Source organism: Drosophila ananassae, chromosome 2R (genome assembly GCF_017639315.1).
Source record: "Drosophila ananassae strain 14024-0371.13 chromosome 2R, ASM1763931v2, whole genome shotgun sequence".
Lineage (NCBI taxonomy): Eukaryota > Metazoa > Arthropoda > Insecta > Diptera > Drosophilidae > Drosophila > Drosophila ananassae.
This window is the reverse complement of record NC_057928.1, coordinates 20,911,582-20,932,328: the sequence shown is the minus strand read 5'-3', so window position 1 is coordinate 20,932,328 and position 20,747 is coordinate 20,911,582. Positions and strand designations below refer to the sequence as shown.

Sequence of the window (20,747 nt, the reverse complement as noted above, 5' to 3'; positions counted from 1 at the left end):
ATTTGCACAATTTGTATTAAAGATCCGACCAATCAATGTTCGAATCATAATTACACAATTTTATTTGTGATTATTGGATATTAATTTGGGAACCTATACCGCACGCGATCAAAGTGATTATGCCACAGAAGTTTGATTGTTTTATTGCTGAAATGAAAATGCTAAATGAAATTAATTTGATAAATTCCTGGCGTTTTTAGTTGCCAACAAAATGCCTGTCACCGAATTGCGGGCCAAAACAAAATACTTTCGATTAATAATGCCGAAATGGCCGTGCTCGGGAAGGTCCTTTATTCTTGGACCCGCTTGACTGCAAAATCAATTGACAATGAACTTTCTGCCCGAGCGACAGTTTCCAAATATTTTCGATGCCAACAAAATTTATAAATAGAATTTTTCATCTTTTCCCTGCACTTCACGATGCTCTGTTCACGGTGTGATGAGTTTTCCCTTTAGAGCGTAACAGCAAAAAGGAAAACAACAACTTTTTGTTTCAATAGTTTTTCACTTTTTTACCAGCCTCGATTCTGGGTCAAGAGCAGAGTCCTTTCCGCCCTCTTCCTTTCCCCCTTTCGAGTGGCACAACATCCCCTTCCAAGTCTCAATTACGAAACTAAGCACAAATCATTAAACAAAATAATAATTTCCGCAACACAGGGCAGAGGACCAAGGAGCAGAAAGGACTGACAAATTGCACTATCCTTGAAGGATACGAGGGGGGTGGTACGAGGTGTAGCCTGCTACAGGACCCACCTAAATCGGATGGGCAGGCCGGGTCCGGCCGAATGTCAAGAGCAGGACATTAAATTGTCGCAAACTAAAAACTCCACAGGGACATAAAGGATATTCTTTAAAAAAAAAAAACATAATATTAATAGACTGTGATTTATTTTTTATAAGAATTTAATACAAAATATACTTTTATTTAGAATTAAATTATTTTTTTTTTGAAAATAGTTTAATTCCTCATACATACATATGTACCTCCAACACTCTCAGTGTATCAGCAAAAGGATGTGAGAGCCAGTCGGACCCCAAGACCTGACGTTTGCTGCCGGACAGCTTCTGAATGCTTGTGTGTCCTGGCGGCAGCAGGAAAAGGCTAGTGGGGCACATTAATAATTTAGCCTACTTTTGTGCGCACTTAGGTCCTCTTTCTCCCTGTCGCTCAAGATGTGGCAACGAGGATTTGGAAATTGTCAAATGTGAGAAACGCAGTGCTAGCACAAGCACAAGCCCAACTACGACAAAAAGAGCAGCCGTAGTGGAGTGAAAAATGTGAAAAACTTTGCTAATAATTTGCATACTTTTCGACGCGGCGAGAAAAACTTTCCTCACGCACAACTTCTGGCGAGCACAGTGGAATTACTAACATATTTTCCACCCAAATTAAAAGTTATGCTCCTTTTTCTAAACTAATTAAATATATGGCATTCCCCTCCTGAGGGCTTAGCATTTTAATCTTCATATTTTTAGAGAATATTAATGGGGAAACCCACTATGGCCCTCAAACAGACAAGCCTCGAAAAATTAGAACGCGCAAGAGCTTAGAATAAATTTTCACACTCGACGGTGGAGAAGCAAACAAAATTAACGGGCACGCAAACTTTAAGGCTGGCAGCTGACACGCCCTCAGCCTTTCAGGACTCACCCCTCGCACCTCCTATATGTGTTGATTTTTTTTTTTTGTTGCACCCTCCACAAACCGCAGAGGCAACAAAAAGTTGCACGAATGCAAAAACCTTCTGCGAAAATGTCACAAAAAAGTAGCAGCCAGAGGAACGGAAGCAACTTCAAAGCGACTAGTTTCCGTACCCTTTGCCAAATCCGTAACCGACCTCTTGTCCGTTTTTTACGCTTCCGACTCCGGACTACGGACTGTGGACAGCATTTTTACGGCAAAACGCGCTCTTCTCGTACCCCGGACCCCGGAGTGGATGCCAGGTTAGGTGGTTAAAGGACGAAGAATGCAGGACGCAGGACTCTGGCCTGTAGCCTGTGGACAAGCAGCTTGTTGCTTCTTCCCTGCGGACAAACTGCAATTAGCAATACTTTCACTTGTCCAGGCCAGATGAGGAAATCTTGAGCACAGTTTGCTCCTGGCTGTCCGTCGTGAGTCCTTTAAAAGTTTCTCATTTGAAACTTAGAAGTAGCTGCTGCTGCTGCTACTGCTACTGCTCTTGTTCCTGTTTCTGGCACTGCGGTGAAGCTGGGTAAATAAAACGGAAAACAAATGAATATAAATGTGAAACAAACCAAGTCCGGGGTGCAAAAAAACAAAACAGAACTTGGTGCAGGGCGAGCGAAATGAAATTGCAACAGAATTTAGTTGTTTACTAAAGTTGTTGTGCTGGCCCGTACTATCATTTCTGGGTGTTTTTCCAGCTCATATTTGGTGCCACCGAGCTAGAAACAATGCCAGGGAGCGAGTGGTGTTGACCATTAATGGAAATCTGCCCAACTCTGCTCTGTAATAAGGAGCCAGGGAAAAACTTCAATTTCAAAATCGAGTTCTGTGAGCACAATGTTCTCGCATTACTCAAGAGCCCCCTTTGGGCCGGCACGTAATATTCCAATGTAGGGCCAGAAACCAAAGCACCATAAGGGGAAACCTTAAAGTAAATATATGAAACGAATTTTAAATACCTAGTACATCTAGAGGGTTTTCCAAATTTTAACATAAATAAACATATGCTTCTTCATTCCGAAAAGTTAAACAATAATAACTGATTATGCAGTTTGAAATATTTTATTCATTTTCCCCAAACCTTAGACTCCTTGGTCCTTTACGCGGTATGTCACCCTGCCACTTGGCATTGCCTTCGCCTTTTGCCATAATAAAATGATAAATGGGAACGTGGACTCCAAGCTAAACGTATTTTAATTTGAAAAACGGAAGCATACCCTGCTGCAGGATGTACAATGTTGAAAGTAAAAAATAATCTGGAATTGCTTGCTCATTTTTCTTGTTTGCTGTTAATTATGCATTCCCAGTTGGTCTGAGAGCAGAGCAGATTTTTATGGCCACAACAGCAGACTTTTGGGGCAGAAACACGCACAGAGCACTGAGCCACAGAGGGGCAGGTGTTTGTTTATGCAAAACTCATTTGACTCCCGAGAGCAAGGCAAACGCAATGTATTTCCAATAGTGTCAACTCGATGTGTGAGTGCAATCATCTGCACTTTCTCCACTGCACCTGCTCCTGTTGCAGAGCCTGCCTCTGTTGAAATGTTGTCTGTCACACACCACTACACCAAAACACCCGCACATGCCAAGGCCTATTTAAATTTCCTGCCAAGGACCACAGCCAGGACTTTTGAGCCGGAAAAAGTGTCTGGCTGTCATCACGTTCGACTCAGTATCGACATTAAATTTTTGCGATTGTCGAGTGGATGGGCTGACAGGAATTCCCTTCAGACACCAAGTAGTTGACATATTTACTTTCGAACTCACCTTAAGGCTTGTGGTTTCAAAATTACAATTTAAAAAGGAATTTGCAAAGTAGGTATAGTCCGGAAATTGTGCCAAGTGGAATGGAAATGATAGATCAGACCTTGCAATACAAATTATTTTATAAAATATATACTACAACATTTTACATACCAAATAGTTGACCTCAAACCATTACACCTGGCGCACCTGAAAAGGCCTCAACTCTTGACAGTTGCATACTTTTAAGCATGCCGTTCATTGGAAATAAAATTGCTTTTCGATGTGCCTGCATTTGGGGTTAGTTTAAAAAGCCATAAAAAATTGATTTTCCATTTGTTTTGTTTCACAAACAGGCACTCCATTCGCTTTTGATTCGAATTCGAGTTTGAGCCTCAATTTACCGGCAAACATATGTAAGTGGCCAGCACACACATGACACACTACAAAATTCAATTTTGCAAAATATTTTTCCGGCTTACCTGCAAGTAAATAAATGAAAATAGAAATGAATTTCTGTTCCGCAAAGGGAGAGAGTATTATTTATTAATAAATCAAATTTATGCAGGCGAAAGTTTTTGGGGAAAACAAACTGAACCCAAAAACCATTACCATTCCCAGTGCCAAACAACAAAAATGATAAACCGAATCAAACGAATACCCAAAAAAAATATAAAAGGTTTACGAAAAATGCAGTCGGCCAGTAGGGCTGTTGTTGGCCGGAAAAGTTAGCTGCCAAAGTGGTCGAAATGGTCGGATCGGTATGGTAGGCATTTCGGCCACTGCCTTTGACTGGGCCAGCGCCCAAGGCTATTCTAATGGAAATTATGAAGCTCCTGAACGAGCACATGATTGAGTCAAAGGCCCGAACAGCAACATATAAATGATGGGCCATTCGAATGACCCTAGGCTAGATGTTTGCAACCACAGAACCAGATATTTGCAACCATACTACCCCACTCTCTATTTCCCTTCTAAATCCTTTCAGTTTTCAAAACACTATGCAGTATACATAGAATGTTCAATTTTTCTACTTTATCTTCCCGCAGGCAAAAGTGCACTCACTGTAGTACTCGTTAACGGGCTGAAGTGACTTGGCTAAAAGCTTAAACTGAAATATTTTGTTTTGGGTTGCAGCAGAGAATCAACTTTGAGAATTTCAGCAAACTGAACTATCCTTGCGGGCAGCCTAGAACACAAAAACTAAACACAAATTAGACAGCTCATAGGATTTATTCATTCAGGACTGTGAAACGAATCAATTAAGCATTTTTACAAAACTAAACTACCTTAATGTTTAAAGATAACCTTCTGATTTTATCAAAAAGTTAAATGAACAAAGTTTCAAGGAGCGTTTCAAGTTTTGCAACCACAAAAGTTGTGGGATTTAATGCAATATTTAAAGGGCCAATTAAAATGTAGTTTTTTCTCGACCATATAGCACTCAATGAAATCCATAAAATATGAGTAGTTTATGGAAATGCCAGAGCACGAGTTAAACAGCAAATGACATAAACAACAAACAGATATGGCACTCCGAATGGGTCTGGTCCACAGATTTCCCTTCCATTAAGCCCGGCCAGAAATAAACAAATTCAAAATCCCAGAAAAAAGAAGCAACATTATATCCAGTGACCGGGAATCCTCCTTTAGGCCTCGGTAAGCAACATTTGTTGCCGCAGAAAAGTTGGATCGGACGAACTATTTTTTATGGTCAAGACGGCCGGCGGGGGGGAACGGTCGAATATAGCCATGTAGCATGTGGCAAGGGGGCGGGCAATGGGCTGGGAGTGGGGCGAATCATAAAAATAAATGAAAAGGTCAGTTTGTATCGGTTGTGGGACAATTTAACGCAGGCAAATGTGTATGCAACTGTAATTTTTCTGGCGCTGCCAGCAGCAGCCCACCAAAAAGCAACAACATGGCCATATGAAATAGCAACAATTGTATATATGTATATGTATACTGCCACACGAAATACATACCAAATAGTTTGGGCATGTCCTTTGTGGGTGGAATATTCTGTTGTTGCTGTCTAGGCAAAGTATTTGTGTGTTTGGTCCTGTTTTGTTGGCCTTTCACTTACACACACACACAAACAGACACCCATTTACTCATAAGCCCTAACAAGCGCCATTATTATTTGGGTGTCAACCCACCCCAAAGGAGTCACAGTCCAGAATTCAGAACCACCTCCCACAACAATTTCCGCACAACAACAATTCACCCACAAAACGCACCAACACACATGTGGCCAAATGAACATGTTAAGTTTTCAACAGCTATAAATTATTTCTTTACCAGGCACTCCTCGGCTTTTTCTTTATGCTAAATGCTCCTAAATGAAAATAATTTATTGTGGTCATTATGTGGGTGGTCCTCCTCCTTGCTGGGATCCACCTCCTTGAAGCGGCAACCAATTTCTTTGGCGGGTAATTATTTACGCCCAGACACTGGCCATCGAGTCGGACTGATAATGCTAATTTCATGTTAGTGGTCACTTTTGGTCAATAATAGTATCAAATCTCTAGCCACAACTTTGGGTAGGAATAGTAAGCCAACAAAGTAGATTTACAAAGTAATCGCCTGCTTTTAAATCAAATTAAATACTTTAAAACTGCAAAGAGAAAATACATATATCATCCAGATCAAATCAAAAAATATAGTACCCTCAAAAATGATCAGATCGGATGATCTGTTCCTGTTTTTAATGATTTCAAGTTTTTATTCATTGTTTTCCGGATTACAAAACCAGCAAGAGGACTGTGGATATTTAGAACGAAAAAACGAGCTGTGCTTTCAAACTCAATGCCGTGAAGAGAAATATACTGAATCGGTTTTCGAAATCGACCACGACAACTGGGAGCAACTCCTTTACGGAAAGTGGCTGGTGGTATTTTGTTTACCCCTCCGCCCGGATTGCAGGGATCTGGAAGGTGTCTTCTACAAACTGGCTGATTCTTCACAGAGATTTCAAGACGTAAACCTGGCCTTTGGGGATCTTTCGAAACACAACATACTGATCCGGCGTTTCTCCATATCCGTATTGCCAGCCATCTTTCACATTAAAGAGGGAGAGTTCCGGCTTTTGGATCCTTACCAGGATAAAAACACATTGGCGGCTATACTGATTAATTTTGATTGGGTGGACGTTGGGCTTGTTGCGTTTTGGGACAATCCAATGTCCATTTTCGTGGAGCTTTCCGTTTTGGCCTACAAGATGGCTGAGGATTTTCGGGAAATGGACGTTTTTGGCCAGAACTTCAACTGTGCAGCATGGCTTATGAAGTTTATCCTGGGCTCTCTAGTAATCTCCCTTTTATGGCTGATTATTCTACTTATAGAGTACGTCAAGAAAAAACAACAAGCTCTAGTATGGTCGGACTCTAGTATCACAAAAGCTCCAGTATGGTCGGATAGTGAGTTATACGATCGTTATCTGTATGACTATTCGAATGAATACTTCACTCGTCTCTTTGAAGAATGCCATGGCGATCATAGCTCGGTTGAAGATCCGACTAACAGAGTCATAACAGTTGCCAGTCCTTCTGATGAAGACTTTCCGGATGAAGAACTCTCAGTTGGAAGTGTAATTGTAGAGCCGTCGTGTGATAAATTATCCTTTGGGTGGGATGACAAACTTGAACCTACAACTAAAGAATGCTTTACTCAAACATTAATTCGGGACTGTAATTATGAATATTATGGGAGTTTGAATCGAAACATTAGAATAGATTTAGATCTTTATAGTTCGACAGGGGATATCACGGATGACGAACTTTCGAATCATAAAAACTATGCAAATTCAAGTGATGAGGTTGTGGAGGAAGAAAGGCTGTTTAACTTTTCTAGAAATGATAGTGACTTTTATGAATACTCATGGGAAAGCTCCGAAGAAGAGAAGGAAAACTTGTGCTCTAGATGCCTTTCAATATTAAACTTTGACTATAAAACCTATGTAGCTATTGATGATTGGAAAGATGAAACCGAAATAGAAGTGGAGCTATTTAGGAGGGCTTTAGATGCATATGACATGGACAGTGAGAGCTTCAGCTCATGCTCAAGTGAGGATGGCTATAGCTTGGAGTCACACAGCTATTTGGATTACCTGAACTTAAGCTCAAGCTCAAGTGATGTCTCTAGCTTAGAACCCCTCGAGGATAAGGAAGATGAGCTATCCGGAATGCCTTTAAAGTCGTGTGGCTCTGAGAACAGGAGCTTAGTACGTGTCAAGGATATAGATGATCAACAAGTTGGACAACCTGACTCGGAGGAGAATAACTATGATGAAAGCAGTTCAGGAGATAGCACAATAAAAGGATCATCGGATGAAAACTCTGAGGAGGGCAACCAGACCTTTGGATTTTTGGAAATATTCGATGATGGGAAGTATTACAGGTACAGTACCAATAGGAACCCGGTATGCTACAGAGTGGATGGCATGGATTGTAATTATACCAAGTTCGATCGAAGTGACTTGATACATTATGATATAGACACCGTATTCGTGGATCCTCCGAAACACTTAACCAAAAGTCGAAAAAAGTGCCAAGATGATGTTGTACTCCGGAAAACCTGTGTTGGCCTAACCATGATGGGATGAATCAATTATGTGATTTAAATTATTTTGTATCCGTATTTGAAAACGATTAATAAAGGTTAAATTTTTTTAAATATAAATCAAATATTTTTGTTTCTCTTTAGTCTTTATTCATCAATCCAATTGAATGTTCTCGGAAAGCTTTAACCTCTAAAGAATCAGTAGGTGCGCGGAGCCGGAGGAATGGAAGCCACAGAGTCGTCTAGTGTCGTGTCTATAACTGGTCGGTACTTGATTGTAGCACAGCCCTTGCCGGGCTCGGAAAATGTGAGAGTGTGCTTCCGCCAATGGTCGTCCATGGCCTTCTTCCGCTGACCGGCCAAAGGAATCGAGTAGTCCAGCTCGTCGATTCGCGTCTTGAAGTCCTCACGAGCGTGTGATCCCCTGGACTCCTCGCGATTTTCCATGGCGGAAATGATGTGCACCGCATTCACCAGCATATTCTGCAGCTCCAAGGTCTCGATGAGATTCGTGTTCCAGACCAGGGTGCGATCGTGAACCTTGATGCACTTAAACTTTTCACACAGTTCGGCGATTTTCAAAAGACCCTCTTTGAGGAGTTTCCCTTCCCGGAATACAGCCGCGTGTCTAGTCATCGCTCTCTGCAGCTCATCCCGTAGTTCTGCGGTAGTTACAACGCCGTCGGCACACCGCAGCTTCTTAAAGTTGTCCATGGTTCGGGTTGTGAACTTTTCGTCCGGACACGGTGGCTCCTCCCCCGGACAGTTGTTCTTGACAATATCCTCGGCGCAGACGCGCCCGAAGATGATCAAGTCGAGCAACGAGTTGGCACCCAAACGGTTCGCTCCATGCACCGAGGCACAGGACGTCTCGCCGCAGGAGTAGAGGCCCTTGACGACCACATCCTTGCCATCCCCGTCGATGGTTAGCACCCGGCCCTTAAAGTCTGTGGGTACGCCGCCCATGTTGTAGTGCACGGTGGGCAGCACGGGCACCGGTTCCTTCATCACGTCCACCTTGGCGAAAATCTTCGCGGTGACCATAATGCCCGGTAGCCTCGTTCTGATGATCTGCGGATCGATGTGATGCAGCTGCAAGTGAACATGGTCCTTGAGAGGACCACAGCCGTTGCCGGCCAACACTTCCATCGTCATGGCGCGAGCCACCACGTCCCTAGAAGCCAGATCCTTGGCCTTGGGAGCATAACGCTCCATAAAGCGTTCTCCCTTGCAGTTGAGGAAGAATCCGCCCTCACCGCGGACACCCTCGGTGATTAGGCAACCGGCTCCATAAATACCGGTGGGATGGAACTGAACGAATTCCATGTCCATGAGAGGGAGCTCCTGGCGCGACACCCAGGCGTTGCCATCACCCGTGCACGTGTGTCCGGCTGTGGTGGAGAAGTAGACGCGGCCACAGCCACCGGCGGCTACCACAGTGTTCCTGGCCAGGAAGCGATGAAAGGTTCCGTCATCCAGTTTCCAGGCCACACAGCCCACACAGCAGCCGTACTCCATGATCAAGTCCAGGACGAAGTAGTCTATAAAGTAATGGCAGACATCGGCATACTTCAGGGTCTGACCATACATGGTGTGGATGAGCGAATGACCCGTGCGATCGGCGACGGCGCAGGCTCTACGGGCTACTCCGCCCTTTCCATAGCCCAGAGTCTGACCCCCGAAAGGCCGCTGGTAGATCTTGCCATCTTCCTTTCGGGAGAAAGGCACGCCGTAGGCGTCCAGCTCGTAGATGGCCTTCGGCGCCTCCTTGCACATATAGTGGATGGCGTTCTGGTCCCCCAACCAGTCACTGCCCTTGACCGTGTCGTAGAAGTGGAACTTCCAATCGTCCTCATCCATATTCGAAAGAGCAGCATTCACGCCGCCCTGGGCGGCCACTGTGTGGGAGCGTGTGGGAAAGAGCTTCGATATTATCGCCGTTTTGAATCCCTTCTCCCCCAGCCCCAACGCCGCCCGCAATCCCGCTCCCCCGGCTCCGATCACAATCGCATCGTAGTTGTGGTCCTGCATGGCATACTCGTCCTTAGGACATCCTGCGCTGAAGAGGCGACTAGCCGATGGAATAATGCAGCGACCGAGAGGTTGGACAGCCCGTTTGGCGAAAATGCGATTCATCCTGAGTGGTGTGGGTGTCCGTCCAGGAGTTTTCTTAAATAATCCCGATTTTTGTTCGGATTGATGGAAAATATATCAACAATTTCTATGAGTAAGTGTGAATTGTGTGTGTCTCGGAATAATAAAAAGAAAAAGTGTATTTGAATATGTTTTTCAATGGCTTGATAGAAGTCATTGTAATGTCTAGGATGAGAAATATTATACATATATTTTTCCTTAATAACTTAACTAACCGCAGACATTGTTTAAACTAAATCAGCTTGTTAGAAAAGACCTTTGTTTGTCGAGTCACGCCATCTTTAAGTTTAATGCCTTCGATGAACTTAAAGCTGTTCATTTCCATAAAAAAAAATCATAAGGAGGAATGAGGAGGTAGACTGAAAACGGGCTGCGGGTCAGTCGAGTTTGGTCAAGATGCTCAAGATGGCCAAAAGTAAACAGAGAGTTCGGCCCAGGCAAACATACTTAAGCGAAAACGAGCAATATGCAAATGAGCCGGGGCTTGGGATTCGAGTTTTGTATTTGGTGAGTCGTGTTTTCGGTCTGCGACTGGGACTGGGTCTGGGTCTGGGTCTGGAACTGGGTTCGAGCAAACAAACCAGTAAAGGGGCGAACCCATGGGCGGTATGGCGGCCAGGAATGGCGAAACGAAAGACTTCAAACACGAACTCGACAAGAAGCGGCAGCGGCTGCGGCATTTTCATTATCGGGATTTTCCCGACGGCTAATTGCGCTCAAAAAGGATACTTTTGCATGTCCTGTGCAAACGGAATGCCTGCTCCTGCTCCATTTATTTTTGTATTTGTATTCTTGTTGTTCCTTTACGTTTCTGGTTCGCACTCTCGCGTGTTTGCTTTATGAGTTTACAACCTCAGCCTAATTGAGGCGGGGAAATTCGCTTAGGCGGCCATAAAATCGAATTGTTTGCAAACACACAAGCAGAAAGGATTGGCCATAAACATAAAGCGGCTACAATGCCGTGCGGTGAATATTTAGGGCAAGGACGCTCGTTCCTTGTTCTCCTCGAAAGGGTTGAGGCCCGAATTACCAACCCTAGGGTTGGCCTGCATTTCCGCGTACTCCTCCGTCGGGATTCTTAATGAAAGAAAAACTAGCCGCACCTTTAATGAATGACCGACCGACCGACCGTAAGGTAGCCAGACATCCGTCACGGGTGCGACAACTACATGACGATCCGATCGATTCACTTGCCTATCTGCCAGATACATTTCTCCTCCATTAGCCGCACAGCCTCCGGCCTCCCCTCCATTTTCATGTATTTTATTGAGTTCCATACTCTGTTGATTTTTCTCATTTACCCCCGGCGACTGGCAATAGTAGACCCCAAACTAATGGCCATCGTTGCCCGTGAACTGTTTGTCTTTCAGCGCCATAGACTGCCCAACATCTTTGAGGCCCCAGTCTCCGATCAAATCGGAGCCCATAACACTCAGCCATAGCTTCAAAATGACTAAAATCGAAGTCGAAATCCCCGACATTCCCAGACAGCGAATGCAGGAGGCGCGTGATCTCGAAAATCACGAAAAGGCTATAAATAGTTTTAGCTAAGAAAGCCACAACAATATTAATCAAAAACATCACAGTTCATTTTTTGTATTGCAGGCCATGAAAAATCTATAATATTTTCTCAAAATTAGCACTCAAATTAAGGCAATAATGAACGGCAGAATACAATATATTTTTAGAAGCATTCAAACTACTTTATATCTAATATTGGTTTATTTTTAATCTCAAGCGATACTTTCTATCTAGATGGAAATTGCAAAGAAAATACCCCATAAGTTAATAAAATCTCCCCACGTACAGTTGCCATTGAATAATCTATAATATATAGCCTCGATCTAGTTCTGATGCGAATTCTCGTTTGTCACGCACCGCCCCAAAATATGAAGCCAACTCCGCCCCAGGGCAGAAAAAGATACATTTTTTTTGTTGGGACACATCCACAAATTGACGTACGCGGTCAAATGTTTACAACTCGAAATTCAGCTGAAAATTTAACCGAAAAAAATGATGTGTTGGAACGAACGGCAAACCCGTTTTAGCCTACAAACAGGCACCATGGAAAAAATACAAAGTTTTAATTGGTTGCGCAAACAAAACACAAAACGAGCGTCTAAACAAATCAAAGCCAGTCTGCGACGGACATAGCAGCGGACAATGGACACTGTACAGCGGACAGCGGACAACGGACAGGGGCTCCAGACTTTAAAAATACTGAGAGAAAAATGAGAAAAAAGTTTTAAAATTGTCTAAAAATTAGGTTTAATTCAGATTGTCCTGATATTTTCTGAATTAGTATAAATTGTTAAAATTAATCATAAAATAATGTATCAATTGATAAAAAATATGAATTGTTATATACAAATTTAATAAACTATCAATAAATAATAAAGAAACCCTCTTATCCTTTTTTCTGCATAAACTGAAATAGATCTAGGCAAAATAGTAATCATTTACTGTCTTTAAAAATTTCATAAAAATGTATCCAAAAATATTATCCCCAGTGTTTTCTGTTATTTATTTATTTTTTAAGTAAAACACGTTTCACTTAATTTTTGGCGCATGCAGAAACGAACGATTATCCATGCTGGGCTAGGACTCCAATGGCAGAGGTCTTCTCGCCCTGACCGATCTGGCCCACCTGAGAGGCTCGGATCAGGGGCCTTCTACCTGTTGCCGGGTTGTAAGCGATGGCCGAAAGCCGACGGGTAATGAGAGCGAGCGAGAAAGGAGACAACATAGGCCGCTCTTACCTGTTAGAGGGTGTGGCCTAAAGCCGGCCACCAACCGATCTCCGCCGGGCCAGAATGAGACGGCCCTATGGCCCGGAAAGAGTTGCACTGACTAGTAAGCCAGGCCAGGCCGGGCCGGCCATCACGTCCGAGCAACAACAACACCATGTTGGCCAAAGACGAGAAATAGAGGAACCGAAAGCGCGGCTTGTGATGGTTGAAAAAATTAGCACCGATCGTCGATCATTAGCTCGGGAACGGTGGCAACGCAAACACACGCTCGGCGGCTTCGCACAACTCCGAACTCGACTCGAAAAAAAGTCAGACACCGAATCGGGAAATATATATATCGAACTGAAACCAAAAAAAAATTAACTAATAATAACGCACGCGGTTCTTCCTGTCATCTGATTTATTCAACATAGATTCGTGACTACGTGGCATTAACATAGCCCTCGAAAACTTGGTGATTTTGAAAAGAAAGTGCCCAAAAGTGTTTGATTTTTTAGGATTTTCAAACTCATTTCAATTGGCATCAGATTCTACATCCATTTTATCAGATTCCTTATATCTGGATTATAACGAGAACGCCGATTTACGGCGGGGAGAAGTTTTCAAAATATGTAAGTTTTCTAATATTGAATAGAAGTTATATTTGTAGTGCTATATCATATTTAAGAAACTCAAGAAGTTATACAAAAAGAAGGAGAAGTTATACTTTTCGTCTAAAATCAGTATTCAAAAGAGTAAGAAATAAAAGGATTTCAAAAACAATGCCGTCGGTTTACTGAAAATCATTTTTAAGAAAAAGAAACCTTAAGATCTTCAAAATATGCAACGGCCTTTAAAGCTTGAGATAGTTTCTTAAACCTTCCTATTAAATTCAAGTTCCCTACCTATGTAAATGATTGGTTATATCTCTAATTAATGATATCATAGTATTATTTTCATCAAAGTACTATTTCTGTAAGGGTTATCTCAATTTTATCCCTCAAAAAGTTACAAAATCCTCAAAAAAGTAAGCCACATAAACGGCTCCAAGAATGCACTGCTGTAAAGTCGATTCAACGAATTAAGAGGGGCCATAAAATGTTGTGTTTTCATTCCTCGGTGTGACATACGGCCATAAAGGTAATCAAATAGCAAATTGGCAAACCTATTTAAACGAACGTGTGAAAATCAAATGCCGAAACCAAACAAAACCAAAACCAGGCACCAGACACTTTTTGACACTTGGCCAAAAATACAGAAATACAGAAAACTGTGTGTTGACGAGCCGCCCGAAATCCAGCGGGCAAGTGACAAAAGCTCCCCATTAACGATCCTAATAATACCTCTAATGACATGAAACAGCAGCCGAGCCGGGGGCGTTAGGAGCCGGAGTCTCGGAGCTGGAGGCTGGAGGCTGGAGGCGTGGCCCATGTTCACACGCAAATTAGTGGGGACATAAGAATTTCAACGCAGACACAGCCACAGAGGCTGACGCAGTCGGCATAGATTGCCGAAAAGAGCAAGTTAGATCGAACGATCGAACCAATTACGACGCATGTGAAAATTATCCTATTAAATGCAAATCAAAGCAGCCCATAAACGGTCTAAAGGGGGTATTCCCTCTCCGACCGGGACGTCTGGACGCCCCCGCAAATCGAGGGGCTGCAGGCCCCGTTTAGTACTTGACAAATGCTTACTAATTAATTACAGTTTGTACAAAATTTTAGTACGCAGCTCATAAAGTGCGCCTATCACAGCGGTGTGTCGTAGAGTGCAGAAAACAAAAGTGTGACAGCCCTGGCACGCCCATCTCTGCCAACTCCTACGCCTCTGCTTACATAAATAAATAAATAGGAAAGGAATACCACCCCCTATTGGCCCCAAAAAGCAAACGACTTTTGCCCTTCCCGAAGGTGACAATGGCTGGCCCCACAAAAACCCAGAAAGGAAATTGGCCCAGAGGTCTAAATTTAAATTCGGTTTATTTTCATGCCAAGTGGTGTGTGAAATTTAGCAAATTCGATTTAATCGCCTCCGCTGGGCTACCACAGTTGTCATCGATACCACCCGCTAGCATCCTGAGCAGGTGCGAACTGGAGTCCTTCTGGACGAGGTGCGAACCGGTGGAGAGTGAATAAATCGATGGCTATATAATATTTGCACCCGAATCAATAAATATAATACTACACGTGTACTGGTCGGGGGAAAAGCGATAATAAAATGAAAACAAACATGATTACAAATTTGTTTTTTCTATTTAAAAGTGATTTAACTTTTTAGAAAGCCCAGTAATTAATCTATTCATAATTAAAAAAAGGAAAAACATATTTCCATTAGATTGAATGCAATTAAAACATTATTGTTTATTTTATTTAATTAAGTTGACTGCATAAATTACTCACTCATGTGCAATGAATTATAGAGTTGATATATTTTAGATTCGTTAAATAAAAATCCATTGGCGGCCATTAGTACGAGTTCGCTTGTACTCGTGTTTCGAGTGCGTATACGCGATATTACAAAAGGTTCGATTTGATTCCGACTAGAGCGCATATTTCATCCGAAAACCAAAAAAAAAAAAAATCTTTCAAAGCGACTGAGTAAATATCAAAGTCACGAAATGATTCAAAAATCAACAAAGACAACAACAAAGCCGATGGGGAAAGAGCCCAAAATGCAAACCGAACACCGAAAACCCAAAACCCCATCCTATAACCAAAGCCGTCATGGCTGCCATCAAAAGTCAAAGTATACTATATAAGCGTGGATATATGTACAGACACGAGTATGGAGTATGGATAGAAGAGGCGAAAATACACACACTTGGGCTATCCGGACGAGGAGACAACACACAAAAACAGCTTTTCATTAAGCTTAGTGATGGAACTGATGCTGGGCGGTGGAGTGGTGGCGTGGTGGCGCGGTGGTTCGGTGGTGCGGATCGATGTGGAACACAAACACCCATGAGCCATCCCCATGAGTGGGGGAACCATCGGCGGTATCGGCGGCGGGTCGTGAAGAGTGAATTTTTATGATGTCGCCTATGTGGGACATGAGAAACACGCCAAGAATTGCGTGAAAATTAGGATAATGCGGCGCGAATGCAGGCTGGGAAAAACGGGAACCTTTGAAAATCCATAAACCATATTTAACTCTACGCCACAGGGTTAACTCGCTTAGAAAAAATTGAATCTTTATTAAAATAAATATGCTGCAAAGCAGATGCTTTGGCTATTGAATGCGGTTATGACCCATGGAGTGATGGCCAAACCACAAACTTTAATGATTGATGGTGAGGTTGATTTTATGTGGGTCTCACCTAGAACTCTAGACTTTAGAACTCTACAGAAACCTGTTCGGATGACACCCTCAAATTAAATGGTTGACAAATACGAAAAACATCTAACTATAAATCAAATCTTGGTCCAAGAACTATGAACAATCAACTTTGAGTTGTGGGGGGACTGCATTCCAAGATAAATCCTAGACGGCGGCATTCCGGCCTCCAATTCCCGGGCCCAATAAAAACAAACAAAACAATTAATACATTTTGTTAATTTATGATTACAAAACATTGCGAGAAACACTTTCGGTAAAGGGGTCCAGAATTTAGACATCACCCGAAAACACGGCGGATCTTAAGGGGCTACCAGCATGGTAACATTAAGATGTGACCCTGGTCCGACCCGGACCCCGACCCCTGCCCCTGGCATCGATGGAAACGACTTCGAAGCAAAAACAGAGGTGTTTGTTGCCGCGGCCATAAATAAAAAGGGTGCCCGTTGTTTATGGCCAAGACGAGCCAAGCCAAGCCAAGACGAGCCATGCCAGCCAACAACGCAGCCTCAATACGAATCCGAATCCGAATCCCAGTCCCAGTCCCAGGCATGGCTAAAGTGTGCAATATAATTAAAAGCCGACAAGAGAGCTGGACGAGCATTCTTCTAATGCTCCTGGGACAGTATGTTGTAAAGGCATAATAAAGCCGACACATCGTCGGCGGGCGGGAGAGATTGCTTTGATGTAATGGCAGTGCACACTGACTGATTCCTCAAAAACATCAATATTATGTCTTTCCATGTCTTTCAATAATTTTGAGGGATGAGTCAAGGGGCTAACCAAGCAGTCTGATACGAAATATGACAACATTTTCAACAGAATAGAATAGTATCATAGAATAGTACCATTTAGAACTCTATTAATACCTTACAAGTTAGTATATTACCTCTTTCCACTGTTCCCATCTTAGGATCATAATCTTTACAGCCCGTTTATCTAACAGTTCTTAAATTCTTTTCCAGCTATACTAGCTGACATGACCACATCGCACATCTTGTCCGCCGTGGATCCCACAACCGGACTCAGTGGCAATGTGACGACGAACGGCGGCGGAGGTGGTGGTGGCTCTGGCGGGAGTGGATCTCCGCAGCATATAAGCCACAATGGCCACGGACATGCTCATAATCATGGACTGGGAGGAGTCGTGGCAGTGGCCGCCGGGGGATCCACTGGCAATGGTGGTCACCGTGTGGTCGGTGGAGCCGGAAGCCCCAATGAATTGGATCGCAACCTGCGCGTCTCCCTGGACGACAGGGAGCTGTGGCTGCGATTCCAGAATCTCACCAACGAGATGATCGTCACCAAGAACGGCAGGTGAGTCAGTTGCCATTTTGGCGGAGAGTTCGAAATTCGAAATGTGTTAACTGGCGATGGCGGCGCATTTTGTTTTCCTATGCAAATTGGCAATGAGTTTTTGCGCTTTTGTAGTTTTTGTTTTTTGCTGCAACGCTTTTCCATGTTTTTCATCTCACTGCTCGCCATTTGCAAGTCATAATGAAGCGTTAACGTTTCTCCAGATTAGTTAAATACACTCGAAAAAATATAGTTTATTCAACAAGAATTTAAGAGAACCTTTTAGGCTGAAACAGAATCATTAAAAATAGACACAGAGCTTAAGAGTACACCTTTTTGAATGGCTTTCAAACATTATATGTAGATCATTTTCTACTTAATTCTAACACCCTTTTTTTTGAGTGTACTCTTATATGTATGTGTTTCTATTTACTTACTGGCATTTGTTGAAATAACTAAAAATATTTACCAATTTACGGGCATATATACAGAGACTGTGTATCTGAGTTTGTATGCAAAACGCGCATTTAGAACTCGGAACCGGGCCGAGAGTCGAGAGTTTAGAGTCGAGACCCTCTGAGATTTGAGATTCGAGATCCGAAACCCGAGAGTTGGGCCTGCTTTTGGCCTGGTCAGGTGCTAATTAGCATGGCCCGGCAACAGCCGCCATCTTGTACTAATTGTTGTGGAACAGAGCGCGCATGAGCGTTCCAATATTTGCCCGCAACGCAATCCCAGTCAACCGGACCCTTCCGTCTCTCCCCCTACCCCTACCCCTCCTCCCATCAAAACCAAGTTCAAACTGAACTTTGGCTAAGGTCTTTGCCAAAGGCTAACGTTATGGCTTATGTAACTATTGTACATAATTGCTAATTGTCATCTCCGATCACATTCCCCAGGCGCATGTTTCCCGTGGTTAAGATCAGCGCCTCCGGACTGGATCCCGCTGCCATGTACACCGTACTGCTGGAGTTCGTCCAGGTGGACACACATCGATGGAAATACGTCAACGGCGAATGGGTGAGTTATCTGGAAATGGGAGTGATCTAAGCCCGGGTTATCTTACTCATTGTTTGAGAAACAAAGCTCAGACTATAGTCTGATAGCTATCAGTCGAGAGTCACTTTTCTTAGAATTTCAATAAAAACTATGTAATCTTTCAGGTCCCTGGAGGCAAAGCCGAGGTTCCGCCCTCAAATCCCATCTACGTACATCCCGAGTCTCCCAATTTCGGAGCCCACTGGATGAAGGAGCCCATTTCCTTTGCCAAAGTGAAGCTGACCAACAAAACCAACGGAAATGGACAGGTAACCATTAGAAATAATTAAAGTCAGAGTCAGAGAAGAGCTCATACCCTTGATATCCTTCCAGATAATGCTGAACTCCTTGCACAAATACGAGCCACGAGTGCATTTGGTTCGAGTGGGATCCGAGCAGCGTCACGTTGTGACTTATCCGTTTCCAGAAACCCAGTTCATCGCGGTGACTGCCTACCAGAACGAGGAGGTGACCTCGCTCAAAATCAAGTATAATCCTTTTGCCAAGGCCTTCCTGGACGCCAAGGAGCGCCCGGACACTCTGTATCCACACGACACACACTACGGATGGCTAATCCCACCGCCCACTCACTACGCCTCGGCTGCAGCAGCTGCCGCAGTGGCTGCTCCACCACCTCCGCTGCCAATCGCACAGAGCCATGGCTTAGTGGCACCTTGTCCCAGTGTGTCGTCCACATCTTCAGGGCTTTCCTCCGTGGGAGGCACCTGCGACCGCTACGGGCGATCGCTCTCCGGCAGGAGCTCAGTGCCCACTCGGTCCACTCCTTACAGCCGACCACGGGTTGTTTCCGGTTCCGGATCCAATGGCAGTGCTGGCAACGGATCCTCCACATCGCCCCAGCCACCGTCGGCTCCGCAAACGCCCACCAGCCTCCAATCCACCTCGACGGGATCGGCTTCCGGTTCGGTGAGCACCAGCGTTGGCAGCAGCTCGGGCGGAGTGGGATCCGCAGCCGGAGCTGGGTGCTTCAGCAGTTCCTATTCCCAATCTGGCTTCATGCCGGTGGAGGCCAGTCCCACGGCCTCAGTGTTCTCGTATCCCAGCAGCTGGCAGAGCAATGGGAATTATTGGAACGCTACCAGCGTGCCAGGACCCATGCCCATGAATGTGTGCAGTAGCCGTAATATCTGTGAGTAGTCTTTGTAGCCTAATTAAGCCACTGATTATCAACTCCATCTGACCACCTCCAGCCACCCACAACTCGCCGTCACCGACGAACGGATCCCCCAGCTATACAACCTCGTCGCCCAGCTACACCATCCACCACCTGACGCCACACAGCCACCAATACAATATGGCCCAGACGGACATCTACGGAACGGGAGTGGGCGTGGGAGTCGGTACAGGTGCTGGCGCCTCGGGATCACCGCAAGCGACGTACGGAGCCACACACCAGGTGTACCACCCCACGCCCACATCACCCTCCCACCAGCTATACACCAATGCGGTATTGAACGCGCCCACGGCCCTCAGCTATCCGGCCAGTGGATGGCACAACGGCTCCGGGGCCGAGTATGGACTCTACCAGAATGCCGCTGCGGCATACTACCAGCCGGAGTACATTCCACTGGAAATCGGGTAGGTTATATCGGCCGGGGAACTGTGCACACTTACCGCTAACGTAGCTATCAATGATTCTTCACCCGCCCACCTTACAGTTACGCCGCCCATCCGCTGGAGCCCGTGGACGTGTCCAAGACGCTGGACGACCCCCAGGCTGCCATGTACAAGCCGAGCGACGAGCAGGGCTCCGTAATCACCCTGGAGTGTGCCGGATCCAGCCTGAAGAGTTCCCACAACGACATCAAGCTGGAGACCGTGGAGCGAGGCACTGTTTCCGGAGCCGTTCCCACTGCCGTGGTTAGTGCCACGGCGGCAGTAAGCGCCGACACCTGGACGCCCCTCACCCCGCCCCAGAGCACGCTGCAGTAAGGGATTTGGATCAGGAATTGAGCGGAAGATGCAGCACAGACCCCAGCCTTTAGACGCATGACCCCCTGGATGTTCGATCAAGTTAGATTTAATTGTTTTATTTTAGTGAAGCTATATCGATAATGCACAACAGAACGCTCCAATTGTAGAAATATATATATTTTAACAAATATACGCTATAAATAGAATCCCTGATAATATTTTAGCTTTACACCTTAAATACAAATTCATCAAAGATTGTTTATATGCAG

The 20,747-nt window shown here is 44.4% G+C and overlaps 4 protein-coding genes across 6 annotated transcripts in view; 2 read left to right on the top strand and 2 right to left on the bottom strand.

Moving 5' to 3' along the window:
* Positions 1-20,747, bottom strand: part of LOC6507137 (putative dipeptidase CPC735_014430) — an 82,764-nt gene that overhangs the window by 58,473 nt on the left and 3,544 nt on the right. The gene's annotated exons all lie outside the window — the stretch shown is intronic.
* Positions 6,028-8,105, top strand: LOC6507924. Its single transcript, XM_001956576.4, has one exon. The coding sequence runs from the start codon at positions 6,108-6,110 to the stop codon at positions 8,031-8,033; it is 1,926 nt and encodes a 641-aa protein (XP_001956612.2). The 5' UTR covers positions 6,028-6,107; the 3' UTR covers positions 8,034-8,105.
* LOC6507133 (succinate dehydrogenase [ubiquinone] flavoprotein subunit, mitochondrial) lies at positions 8,109-10,302 on the bottom strand. The gene has a single exon (XM_001956577.4). The coding sequence runs from the start codon at positions 10,124-10,126 to the stop codon at positions 8,189-8,191; it is 1,938 nt and encodes a 645-aa protein (XP_001956613.1). The 5' UTR covers positions 10,127-10,302; the 3' UTR covers positions 8,109-8,188.
* Positions 12,638-20,684, top strand: LOC6507925 (T-related protein). Of its 3 annotated transcripts, none has more exons than XM_032454547.2 (7): positions 12,638-13,505; positions 17,175-17,526; positions 18,405-18,525; positions 18,669-18,812; positions 18,877-19,693; positions 19,755-20,142; positions 20,190-20,366. In XM_032454547.2, exons 2-7 carry the CDS (start codon positions 17,189-17,191, stop codon positions 20,197-20,199), a joined length of 1,818 nt encoding a protein of 605 aa, XP_032310438.1. In that variant the 5' UTR covers positions 12,638-13,505; positions 17,175-17,188; the 3' UTR covers positions 20,200-20,366. The 3 variants fall into 3 exon arrangements, with proteins under 3 accessions (XP_032310438.1, XP_032310436.1, XP_032310437.1); XM_032454545.1 differs by having other exon boundaries at positions 12,640-13,505; positions 20,223-20,684; XM_032454546.2 differs by lacking the exon at positions 12,638-13,505 and adding an exon at positions 16,979-17,085 and having other exon boundaries at positions 20,223-20,684.

Bases quoted from the DNA above. Each gene is read 5' to 3' on its own strand.
- LOC6507924 (XM_001956576.4), top strand. From the start codon at position 6,108: ATGATCAGATCGGATGATCTGTTCCTGTTTTTAATGATTTCAAGTTTT.
- LOC6507133 (XM_001956577.4), bottom strand. From the start codon at position 10,126: ATGAATCGCATTTTCGCCAAACGGGCTGTCCAACCTCTCGGTCGCTGC.
- LOC6507925 (XM_032454545.1), top strand. From the start codon at position 17,189: ATGACCACATCGCACATCTTGTCCGCCGTGGATCCCACAACCGGACTC. The intron at 19,694-19,754 runs GTGAGTAGTCTT...GACCACCTCCAG, and splicing joins GTGCAGTAGCCGTAATATCT to CCACCCACAACTCGCCGTCA. The intron at 20,143-20,222 runs GTAGGTTATATC...CCCACCTTACAG, and splicing joins TACATTCCACTGGAAATCGG to TTACGCCGCCCATCCGCTGG.